Source organism: Hippocampus guttulatus, chromosome 8, assembly GCF_054856545.1.
Source record: "Hippocampus guttulatus isolate MCC_2025c chromosome 8, RoL_Hgut_1.0, whole genome shotgun sequence".
In the NCBI taxonomy this organism is placed as follows: domain Eukaryota; kingdom Metazoa; phylum Chordata; class Actinopteri; order Syngnathiformes; family Syngnathidae; genus Hippocampus; species Hippocampus guttulatus.
This window is the reverse complement of record NC_141268.1, coordinates 13,356,060-13,368,168: the sequence shown is the minus strand read 5'-3', so window position 1 is coordinate 13,368,168 and position 12,109 is coordinate 13,356,060. Positions and strand designations below refer to the sequence as shown.

Here is a 12,109-nt window from a genome sequence, read left to right as displayed (position 1 = left end):
GTAATAGCTTTTCTCCCCCCAACTTGAGGCCTAGATTTGACGAGGTGTAAGTATATTCCTGAATAAAATAAGACGAAATAATCATTATTTCAATACATATGCAGTACTTTTGTGGCATCTTTGTGGGGTGGTGTGTCGTCAGATTTTTCTAAATTAATATGCGTTGGCTCGTTAAAGGGTGGAAGTCATTCCGTATAAAAAACTATATTTTATTTTGAAGTGAATGGTTAATGAACACTTGTTTTGAAGGATATGGATTAACTATGCGGAAGAGACCGTAACTTCCGGAAAGGATTGTGTTTTGTATTTTTTTTCGATTAATAATTCACCTTCTCGGTTTGAGGACTACCTTGCCAGGTAATTTGCGTGCCTTGAATGCAATTGTCGTGGCAAGTGTTTTTTATTTTCTCTTAGAAGCCGAATAATTGTCACGAATTAAACCCCAAACTGTCGCCTGTTTGCCAGCTCAGCGCTAGCTTAAAGGTAACGTTAGCGACATGAAATATGAGCGATCTGTCAGCACACATTTGTTTTGAACTCTTGCTAAATTAGGATTTGCTCTGTGACTTAAACGGTAAGCGACCGAAGGAACACAAATTCATCAAATCATCAGTATCTTGCGTTTGTTGTTTACGTTTTGTTTTGTTGCGGGACTGAATTGGGTCTGACGCTCTGCAAAGTCACATCCGTTGTTTGTCTGCCCGCCAGCGTTTGCTGTGTTCCCAATTAGCACGTTCTGTTGTTCGGTTGTCATCTCGGCATTGACCCTTAATCGCGATTGAGAAAGGTGAACCGAGCTCTTTCTCACTCAAATTTTACAATCATTACGAAACTTCTATCAAGATGTATGTCATGGAATGGTAAACCTAATTAATCGACAATCTCGTCTGTTTTGCATTGCTCTCAATTGAACGATTAGTCTGTTTATTGGAACGTAAAACCTTTTTGAGTTTCACTCCAAGAACACTTTTGTTAGAGCGTGTAAATCTCAACCGCGAGATTAATTATTCTTAATTATCTCAATGCAATAACAGAAACATCTGTAAATTACAGGAGTTGGTGTTGCATGGGATAACCTCAACTTCAAATTGTTTACTGTCAACTGGCTGTAAATGAATTATTTGGTGGCCGTGTCGGTGACATATTTGTACGCTTCTGCAACTTAATGTGAGTCACAATTAAAAACAAGTGCAAGTCGAGGCAACAGAACATTGTATTATGCAAAATGCGAACTTTCTATCTCGGCAATAATTCATCCAGTTCTGCACGGATATAACCAATCTCTTTTCATTACTGAGCATGGCTGCATTTTAGTTCAATTTAGTGAAGTGTCTCTCAGTCAAAACAAATTGACTTGAGGTTTGAGCATTATTATAAGTCTTGGTTTGACTGCGTGTCGCAGGCCTACCCACTGTGCCGCAGTGCATTAATGTGTCATGAGAGATCATCAGGTGTGCTGCAGTAAGTAAATTAACCATTTCACTAAATTGGTCGGAAATGTGTATTTATTCGCTACAAATAATGTACCTGTAAATGTTGGGCAACGCTATTAACAACATATGTTTGCATGTTATGTCTATGTGTGTTTACTCACTGTGAGAATTATAAAATATCTCACCAAAACGCTGAATTTTGAACTTTGTATTTTTCTCAGGAGGAAATTGAAGTGTACAATTTGAAGCAGAATACAGGGACTGAGAGCGGGTCATCAGGCAGTCTCCCTATGTCAGGCCGAAACGGGTCTGCAAGTGATGCAGACTGCCGGATCTCAGAGGACTGCCCAGTCCCGGATGTGGAACTAATGGAATTGGGGCCGCTGCTGGAGGAGGGGGGGGTTCGCCCGCCGGCCTCCAAAGGTGTCCAGCCAGAGGTATGACTTTTTTTCCTCCTAATCCCCAAACGGAGAAAATTATTTCTGCTTAGCTTCAGTAATCCTCTCTCATTAAAGGGAGCAGCCATGCTTGCGGATGAGGAGGAGGATGATGATGATGATGAGGTGGGAGAAGTTCTGACTTTACCACTCCAGGCGCACCATGCCATGGAAAAGATGGAAGAATTTGTACATAAAGTAAGTGTGACATTCCATTTGGGACCACGAATAAACTTTTACTCGACAGGGCAAGGAACCACACTTGGTAACTAAGCTCGAGGCAGAGTCGAACACTAAAAAGCAGTAGAACGTGATTATTGCCTGAGAGTGAAAGTCAAATAGACAGCAAAGCACAATGTCACAAGGTGTGACTCCCTTCTACACCCTCAAGTTGCTAACAATACCTGTCAGTTAGTGCAGACGTGTTGAAATATGCGTGGCTCCGCCCTCTCTTCTGAAACCGCAACTTCTGGTTTCATAATATGTACCGGTAAATGAAAACAGCTCACTTTTTTTTCTTCTCTGACAATCTACCTAGTGTCACTTCGCTGTTCCTGTTCAGGGCATCCATTCCAGTCGTGTTCCACGACTTTTTCCGAGATGTGCAGTCGGGAGTCACGGACTGTAATTGGTTGGTTCGAGGTTACAGTCAAGTTACTCTGTGTGCAGCGGGCCTGTGTAAAAGTAATCAAGACCGTCATATTTAAAAGAGGGTGTTGCACTTTCGGTATCCGTGACGGTTTTCAGTTTGGAACATTTGGAAAAGCGTCACAAGCACATGAAGCTTAATACACTGGAAGTATTAGTGGAAAAAAAAATACATGTTACAGAAAATAAAACAGGAGCGTAGCTAATTATTGGGGGTGGGGCAAAAAAGCCATGTTATTGTTCGATTTGACTTGTTCCGAGGGCATTGGAATTATCCGTCCACGCCGCATGATATTCTGTTTAAAACTTGGGGGAGCACATGTGACAAACTGCTCCGGGAGAGGCCATCACCAATTGATCTTGTGGTTCTCCCTTTTCCATTCAATTTTTTACATCCCACACTGATATGAATTTGCACATGTATTTATTTATTTATTTGTGAAGGTTTGGGAGGGGCGCTGGAGAGTCATTCCCTTCCATGTCCTGCCAGAGTGGCTGAAGGACAACGATTACCTCCTGCATGGACATCGCCCCCCCATGCCGTCATTCCGGGCCTGCTTTGGAAGCATCTTCCGAATTCACACAGAGACCGGAAACATTTGGACTCATCTGTTAGGTCAGAATGCAAATTACGTGTATTTTGTTTAAGATCACCTTTTCATGTCAGGACTGTATTTCTGTCATGGGTTCATAGTCGAAGTGTGAAAATATTTGTTTTACACGTGAGCCAGAGAGAACATTGCGGAACTGTTTTGGTCTCCCCCCAGGGCTGATTTTATTCCTGTGTCTGGGCACGTTAACCATGTTGCGACCCAACATGTATTTCATGGCTCCGCTTCAAGAGAAAGTGGTGTTTGGGATGTTCTTCCTGGGAGCTGTGCTCTGCCTCAGTTTCTCCTGGCTTTTTCATACCGTCTACTGCCACTCCGAGAAAGTGTCTCGCACCTTCTCCAAGTAAGTCTTGAAGCATTTTTCATGAACACCCTCTTCATATTTCAGCTCTTTATAAATTACAAAATAATTTGACAGTGTCTCCATCTTAACTTCATAGATTAAAAACACCTTAAATTTGTATGCACCATCACCATGGGTGCTAGAAATTCTTGAAAATGCCCCTATAATTAGTGTATACACAGTTTTGTTTCTTTCTGGTATATAATAAATGCATCTCTTTTTTGGGGGAGGGGAACCTAACTCCCTGTTTTATGTGGAAACCCGTGTTAGTCACTTTTCACAGCTTCCTGCTTAATGACATTTTTTTCCAGATTTTTTTTTTTCCCCCAATGGCAAATTTTCACAGAAAGTTTTATAATTTAAATAGCATGACACGTACTGTTAGCAACATTACCCAAAAGTGTCCACACAATTTTGTCGAGGGATAGTGCAGGAGACTAGGAATTACATTGATAATGAATAAGGGTGCAGATAAAGGGGTATATATTTTTTAATCATTTAAAGGTCCCAATTTGATATCAATGGAATCATTCAGCAACTAGGATAATATTGGCACCCTGCCTGTTCTTACTCTTTGGTTAAGCAGAAACTAGCCTGCAAGATAATGAATGAATGAATTGATATCCAAACCCAACAACAAATCTTTTCACTTTTATTAATAGTTTCGCCTTGATGGGGTTCTTGAACAGTATAATGCATATTTCTTTGTCTTGCAGTTTCACAACAGCTGTAGTTATATATGATCCTGACATTGCTAAAACAACAAATCTTATGGTCGATTTTTGCACAGTATGATACAAACAGAAAAAATATTTTATTTAATAAATGTTGGAAATGTGCATTGACTACAGGAAAGAAGACCGAATTACTATATATTTCAGTGTAGTTACACACCGCTGCAATCTACTGCCAATAATAATAAACTGACTGTTGAATGAATACATGTCCGACATTGTCAGCTGACTCGTCATCTGTTAGAGGCAGAATTCGTGCACAGATTGTGTTTCGGAAAGGATCCGATGAATCTTTCATTTGACCCTCAGGCTTGACTACTCGGGCATCGCGCTCCTCATCATGGGTTCCTTCGTGCCCTGGCTGTACTACTCCTTCTATTGTTCTCCTCAGCCGCGACTTATCTACCTCACCATTGTTTGTGTACTCGGCATTGCCGCCATTGTAGTGGCCCAGTGGGACCGCTTCTCCACACCTCGACACAGACCCACCAGAGCAGGTAATACCATCGCCACACTACACTGTTTCAATGAGTATTTGACATACTATTTGGCCTCTTCCAAATAAAGTGGCCATTGCGTATTAACATGGTTAAAAGGATTTGAAATGCTATTTTGGCCTGTCTTTAGGTGTGTTTATGGGTCTGGGACTTAGCGGCATTGTTCCAACCATGCACTTCACCATTGAGGAGGGCTTCGTTAAGGCCACCACTGTTGGCCAGATGGGTTGGTTTTACCTGATGGGGGCCATGTATATTACTGGTGCTGGTCTTTATGCAGCCAGGATACCTGAACGATATTTTCCTGGCAAGTGTGACATATGGGTAAGTATTTAATCCCCCCCATCTACACCTTGCGGCTATCTGGTGCCCAAGGGCACCACGTTGTGTTGACCTTGCGCTTCACTAACACCACACAGACGTAGACTTTAATTTTTTTTAACTTGTCTTAGCCATACATTTCATGTTAGAAACATAGGGAAATGTGAATTCAACAAAGCCTTGTTGAGTCAACAATGCTTTCGCCTTTGGCTTCAACCGGTGTACTGTATAGCTAGCTATGTGTTTAAATTCAGCTGGGTACAATGGGCCTGAAGATGTTGTGTTTTGGGGGCTAAAACTAACGATTATTTTAAAAATCAATAAATATTATATTTGGCCTGCATGGATTAATGGTATTTTCATTCACTTCAATGGGGAACATATTTTTGAGTTAAGTGGGTTATGAGCTCGGGCACGGACTTAAATAAACTCCTAACTCAAGGTATCCACTGTATTGGGAGACATGTAAGTAAAACAGTACAGGTAGTAACAATTCAACCCTGAAATATGATTCCAGCATCTTCAATAATTTACAAGGCCCTGTGATGCCGATCTAGTGTTAGTTTGCAGACAGGTGCGAGCAAAGCTTATTTTCACAGAATTAGATGCAATTTATTGTTTGTGCTCATAATGTATTTCTCTCTGCTTTTAGTTCCACTCCCATCAGATTTTTCATGTTCTGGTTGTGGCAGCAGCCTTCATCCATTTCTACGGCGTTTCCAACCTGCAGGAGTTCCGCTATGGCCTGGAGGGAGGATGCACAGATGACACTCTACTCTGAGCGGCCTAACTGTGACTTGTTTTCTGAATAGCCCCCCACAAACACCACATGCACACATTCATGCACACACAAAAACAGTACAAATGCTGCTGGAATTCCTTATAGTCACTTATTGCTCGTTATTTACTTCTGGTTTGCTCAAACGGTGGTGAGGGCTTCGGAGGGCTTTGGTTTCTGCTTGGGCTTATCTTTGCTCGAAAGAAGTAGCATTAACTAGCCAGCACCTGAGGGGGAATCGTCCACAGTCACTACTTTGTCAAGAATGAAACTTGAAATTTGCATCTAAAGTAAGATCGATTTATTGGAAAGCGTACCTCCCTCTTACTGATGGGCACTAACCTGTTGGTCTCAGTTTTTCGGCATGTGGCAAATGGTAAGAAGAGTATTATTAAAAAGTACTGTAGCAGTGGGAGCGCATTATAAATCAATCATTCTCTCCCACGTGGTCTGTCCAGGCTTGAGGAAGAATGTACTGTCAAGTTGTTTCGGTGCTGAACAACAATAAGAAAATCCAGGTCAATGTAAAAACAGAGACGTCCGTGCATTTGAATGAATATAAAATGTTACATTTCGTATGGATGGATGTTGCTCGCAATTATTGTTCAACTATTGGTTGAAATATGGCGGACTACCACAGAGTGTAAGACTCTGAAAGCCGAGGGTATTGCACCAAAATCTATTTGCCTGGTATTTGAACAGAGAAAAGTTCATCACACCATTTCCTATATTACATGACTTTTTTTTATTCTAAGTTAACTTTCATTTGATACGTACCTTTATCTGAGAAAAGGTCCCAAGACCAACTTGTTTCACATCAGAGAAATGATTTGCAGCAGTTGTGCAAAAAGGAAGACCGGATGGAAACTTGTAAATGTAAAGAAGTTCCCAGCTGTCATTTTCCAGGCAATACATCCTTTCTTTTCTCATGTGTCGATTTTGGTCCCAGGCTACGCACAATGTACAGACGTGGAGGGTCAAGTTGTGTTTTTGTCAGTTGCGAGCTTCCTTTTGTGTTCAATTTCAGATGCAATCTGAGGTGTAAATAGCAAATGCGCCTCTTCCGTATTCTTCAATTCAAAACTTTTAATTAACAAATGGGGTTTAAAACATTACGTTTGATTGGTACAAAACTTTAGTATTCCTGTGCCTTAGGCCAATGGAAATGTTTTAAACAAAATGGCCTATCTGAACAGTCAAGGGATCCACAGTGATTTCCAGATGTAGACTCATCTTGATTTCCTTGCCATATACAATCAAAACGAATCATTGAACTCCAGCCCCATGGACCGGTTGTATCAACTGCTGTTTAAGACTACTTTTTTCTAGATCAACTTAAGCTTTATTACAGACTAAAAGGTGTTTCTCGACTTTGTGTTATGTCTTGTGTAGAAAGTGAGAAATCATACATTTCATTGAAATGTAGACATAGCTATTTATTAATCGTAATATTGGGGGAACATACTGTAATAAATTTTTTTTCCACATGTACAAAGGAGTCCTATTTTTGTAGTTGATCAGTGCGTAGTTGATCATCTAACCGCGAGAGCGCCCACCGCGATTTTTAATCATGGTAAAATGTACACCAATAACAGTTGTGAAGAATTGGGCAAATGCGGGGATTGATCCCACTACCTTTGCCATGCTCAGCGAGCAAGCTGCCATTGAGCTAATCTCATTGAAGGGACCTCGAGAGATCTTACTGATGATCGAGTTCGTAGTCACACGTATATAAAATTTATGTATATGTATATATATATATATATATGTATATACATATATACACACATACATATACAAACACACCTTTGTTCCTGCGATTATTTAAATTTTGCCAGATGTAGTCGATAACTAGTGTGAAACGCTCTAACCGCATATGTAGTGCGGAACTATATTAACGAATAGGATTTTTTTTTCTGAACGAGCTCGTTTAGAGAGTGGACGGTAGAGTCCAAGACAAACCAGAATGATTTCCTTGCTCTAGGTAAGCTCTCATTTTTACGTTATACTCGGTCATTATTTTCCCAATCTGCGTAGGTACGTTTTTTAAAATATATTTCTTGAAGAATAGCTTGAAGAGTTTTCACTTTTGTCTTATTACTTGATCGTAGCGTCAGCATAGGCTTTGTAAATTAATGCGAGGGGACGAATTTAAAGTGACACCGCGATTGTTTTTAGAACAACGATGTACAGTATTCAATTGAAATATCAACTGGTATCTTGTATAAGGATGTTTGTGTTCTCATGTTTTTAGGGGATGTAATCATTAACACATCCGGCTCGTACTGAACGCTGGTAATTCATCTTGTTACCGTCATCTTTAACTCGTCAACCACGCCTCACTTTTGCAACATTTGCCTTAAACCAGTCACTGTTTAATGGATACCGAATAGTGCAGCAGGGCGCAAAAAAAAAGATATATCGATTTAGTGCGGTGTGTGAATAATCTGCAAGTGAACTACGCGCCCTGTTCTGAACTGTTCTTGTCGGTTAAGTCAGTTTTAGACCTCGAGATGGACCACAATACACAGACTACAGACAGCGTCGACAGGTCCGACCTGGTCTCTGAGGACGGGAAGAACAGTAAGTCTGTTCTATGCCAACGATGCGGATCCAAGGTGCTGTCCCCGGGAATGGCTGTGTTCGCGGAGAAAGAGGTCAGTTGGTTAGAATGGAATAATCAAAGCACAGTAGTTGCATTAGCCCACGTCAGAAGCAGTGCGATCAATCGTTCAGTTTTGTTTGCACCAACTTTTAGGAAACGGACAAGAGGGACATTAAAATTCAATTTTGCATAGTGGGTGACAGTAAACAACGCGGTGCCCCATTGATTAGAACGTTTGCCTCATTGTTATGAGGGTAGTGGTTAAAATTTCGTCTGTGGCCTCCCTGTCTGGAGGTTCAATATTCCCCCATGCTTGTATAATTTTGTTTTCGGGTTCCGCAGTCTTCCTCCTACATCCCCCAAGCATGCATTTTAGGTTAGCCGTTGACTCCAAATCGGCTGACTTCCTGCTTGTGTAAAGATAATTTTTGAAAATTATTGTACACTGTCCCAGGCCAAAATTACAGGAACTCCGTTTGGAAAACCGTGCAGCGTTTAATGCCGCGATTACATTTATTGTTCTGCCTATGCAATAATGACTGTTTATGATAATAGCGGTACAGGGGGTAATAATAGTCCATGAAGAAAATTTGTCTTTGCAGTTTATGTAGATACTGGTAATTGTTGCAGAAAAGCAATGAGAATAACACTGCAACTTGACAACAAAAAAAAAGACTGCCAACACTGGGTTCTGATACATTTCTTCCTAACGATTGGTGTTGTAGAACTGTTTTAATAAAAATATTCAGAAATACGTTGTCTTTGTATCCGTAGGATGCAATATACTGTATATGTAAATTTTATATTTATCAGCCGCTCTTGTGGCCATGGCCCATCCTGAGGATGGATACCAAATGGGTGGGCTTTGTCATGAAGGACATATGGTGTAAAAGTTGTCTTAAATAAATCATGTGACTGACTTCCGTAGGGCAAGATGAAAGTCACAACTGTTTAATATTCATCAGCTTAATCTCGGTCGGGAGCTCTACAAGCTTAATGACAATAGGTTCTCATACTTAAGCTTTTATCATCCTCAGATAACACCCTATCACACTTTTTAGTCAAAGCATCACACAGCGCCTCAAGGCTTTCTGTCCGGATCGCACTGGGCAACTCTTGAGGGCACTTTGTGACTGAGTTGGAAAGGGCTTGGCAAAACTTGGGTGAAATAATGGTCAGGGTGAAAGAACACAATGGCTCAACACATCTAACATTTGACTGCCTGATACATGGCACTAAAATTGGGAAAGTCACAAGTTCAACATGTGTCACATCACTGTAAGCCAATTAAAAACTTTACCTTAAAGTCATATGAGCCACTGAAAGAACCACTTTACAGAAGCCACTAAAGAGCTTATATCATATTACAATATATCAATGCATAAAGAACACATAGGAAATAAAGATTTTGCTAAATTATACTATGGATGGAGCGGGGGGGGGGGGGGGGGCTTCTGTACCAGGAATATGGGACTTGGGTCTTTCTTCCAACCCCTTCATAACTTTGCAATAACACACTTGAAATCTTCCAAATGCATTTGAGAAAACATGATATGGTTCAAAGAAACTAAGGTTGAGTTTTTGCCAGGCTTTTTTTCTTCAATTAGACCTTGGACCTTTGACAGAGTGGAGGGAGGGGGTGAACAGTTTCAATGTTTGCACAAAACCGTCAGGCTTTAAGGAAAAAAAGATGCCAGGAAAAGTCTACTCGAACATTTAAAATGTTTTTGTGTTAATCAGAGACACTTCAGATTGTGACAGTTGTGTGTTGACTCCCTCCTCATGTAAGATTGAATGTGATTTGTTAATTCTGAACAAAGTCATGCGCCTAGTAGTTATAAGAGGGTGTGCACACTTGTGCAACCAAATTTTCTCAGCTGTTTACTATTGTTTTCCCTTCTCGCAAAAATTCTTCTTTTTCAGTTGAGTTAATGTTGGGAAAAGTTTCACACTGCTTTTTGGTGTCCTTGTTTTAATATCTCCACTATGCCTGTTTTCTCAGACTCGGCATTGAGTTGCTTTTACAGTCTGTTCTATCTCTTAACAGTCATTTCAGCCATGCCCATGCCTCCTCCATGTTAAAAGCATGATGCGGCTTGCATTAGATCATAAGCTGTTCTTTTCCTCCTCTTTTTTTCTCCATGTTTTTTCTCATCCCATCATTCTGATACTACTTGACCTTGGTTTTATCTGTGCTCAGAATGTGATTCCGGAACGCGGAAAGCTTTTTAGATGTTTTCTGGCAAAGTCGAATCTAGGTTGGCCTGTTCTTGACCCTGACAGTTGGTTGACACGCTGTTCTAAACTCTCTTATTGTTACTGTGGCACAACGCAAGGCTTTTTGAAGGAAAAGAAATGGAATGGTCTTCAGTGGCCAAGTCAGTGGGACCTACGAAAGACAAAAGTGAAGGCAGAGATCCATGAACAAGAGGCAAGTGAAGGTGACTGCAGTGAGGTACTGTTGTGGAAAAACTCAAGTGTCCCTGAACCTCCCCTCGAGTGACCCGACCATAGGTTTTTTTCAAGATACGAAGCTGACATTCGGGTGATTTATTTATTTACTGTATATATTTTTGCTTTGACTTGTGAGCATCCAGATGTGAGCACTCTATAGTGACAATGAACTACACTCAAAATATGGCAACTCTTTCACCTTGACGCGTAAGAAAAATTGTCTCTGTCATTCTGAAGTTACTTTGTGGAGTCATTTCTTTCCATTCCATAAATCCATGCTCATCATGCTCCACGGTTTCAAAGATGAGCACGTTTTTGATTGGGGCTGTGTTGTTTTCTCATTTCAGCTTATCCTACCATCCATGCGTAAAAAGAACAACCTCAGCGCCACGGAGGACTCAGTGGACAGGGACACACTGACCGCCCACTGGTTAGTGGGTGATATGTTCGATTTTGAGAATGTGGGCTTCACTAATGATGTCGGAAGAATCAAGTATCTCATCTGCGCTGACTGTGAGATTGGACCCATCGGCTGGCACTGTTTGGATGATAAGATACGTTACTATGTTGCAATAGACCGAGTGAATCATGCCTAGTTTTAAATCGTAATGAAACACAGAATAAATTGTAAAATAAATACAGTGTATGGGCTGGATGGCTTTACTGTCAGAGCTGAGCCTTAAAACACACACATTGGATTGATAAACATGTCTCTACTGTTTCTTTTTCTCACACAGACCATTGTACCATTGTTGTGCTCTAATAAAAATATTCAACTTTCATACCTTTAAAATCATGTCTTGTGCGTAACCTGAAGGTCAAGATTACTTGTGTATTATACATTAATCAGGTACAACATTATGGCCACTTACACAATATGAAGAGATCCAATGCAAGACTAATTTACCGGACACAGCACAGACAGGTTCTATGCTGCTGCAAACTACAACCACAAGATTAATCTTGTTAAATTTATACCTCGGGCAGTGTCAACATTTTATATTATTACATTTGAGGAGGTAGACCATTTATTACAGCGCTTATACGGTGCTGTGGCTCATTGGTGTGTCAATTGGCATATTTTGGCTTGGAGAAATTATTAGAAACTAAGTACAGTAATCCACATTTTAAAATTAACACCTCTGGATTGTATTTCAGCAAGTATATTACCAGCACCGTGGTAAATTAAATATTTGCTTTTGTTTTTTCCATATTGAGCTATTATAAAATGTTTCTGTAGGCTACTGT

At 40.5% G+C, this 12,109-nt stretch overlaps 2 protein-coding genes across 5 annotated transcripts; both read left to right on the top strand.

The window, feature by feature from the left end:
• Positions 1–261: 261 nt before the first annotated feature.
• On the top strand, positions 262–7,297 carry adipor1a (adiponectin receptor 1a). Of its 2 annotated transcripts, none has more exons than XM_086117743.1 (8): positions 262–357; positions 1,655–1,870; positions 1,949–2,068; positions 2,963–3,134; positions 3,286–3,472; positions 4,516–4,703; positions 4,834–5,027; positions 5,677–7,297. In XM_086117743.1, the coding sequence occupies exons 2-8, from the start codon at positions 1,724–1,726 to the stop codon at positions 5,803–5,805; spliced, it is 1,137 nt and encodes a 378-aa protein (XP_085973869.1). In that variant the 5' UTR covers positions 262–357; positions 1,655–1,723; the 3' UTR covers positions 5,806–7,297. The 2 variants fall into 2 exon arrangements, with proteins under 2 accessions (XP_085973869.1, XP_085973870.1); XM_086117744.1 differs by having other exon boundaries at positions 343–483.
• Positions 7,298–7,644: 347 nt separating this feature from the next.
• On the top strand, positions 7,645–11,643 carry rabif (RAB interacting factor). 3 transcript variants are annotated; one of them, XM_086117745.1, is made up of 3 exons: positions 7,645–7,786; positions 8,298–8,459; positions 11,209–11,643. In XM_086117745.1, exons 2-3 carry the CDS (start codon positions 8,316–8,318, stop codon positions 11,455–11,457), a joined length of 393 nt encoding a protein of 130 aa, XP_085973871.1. In that variant the 5' UTR covers positions 7,645–7,786; positions 8,298–8,315; the 3' UTR covers positions 11,458–11,643. The 3 variants fall into 3 exon arrangements, with proteins under 3 accessions (XP_085973871.1, XP_085973873.1, XP_085973872.1); XM_086117747.1 differs by having other exon boundaries at positions 7,734–7,786; positions 8,302–8,459; XM_086117746.1 differs by lacking the exon at positions 7,645–7,786 and adding an exon at positions 7,827–8,097.
• Positions 11,644–12,109: the final 466 nt, after the last annotated feature.

Bases quoted from the DNA above. Each gene is read 5' to 3' on its own strand.
- rabif (XM_086117745.1), top strand. From the start codon at position 8,316: ATGGACCACAATACACAGACTACAGACAGCGTCGACAGGTCCGACCTG. The intron at 8,460-11,208 runs GTCAGTTGGTTA...TTCTCATTTCAG, and splicing joins CTGTGTTCGCGGAGAAAGAG to CTTATCCTACCATCCATGCG.
- adipor1a (XM_086117743.1), top strand. From the start codon at position 1,724: ATGTCAGGCCGAAACGGGTCTGCAAGTGATGCAGACTGCCGGATCTCA. The intron at 1,871-1,948 runs GTATGACTTTTT...CTCTCATTAAAG, and splicing joins CCAAAGGTGTCCAGCCAGAG to GGAGCAGCCATGCTTGCGGA. The intron at 4,704-4,833 runs GTAATACCATCG...GCCTGTCTTTAG, and splicing joins ACACAGACCCACCAGAGCAG to GTGTGTTTATGGGTCTGGGA.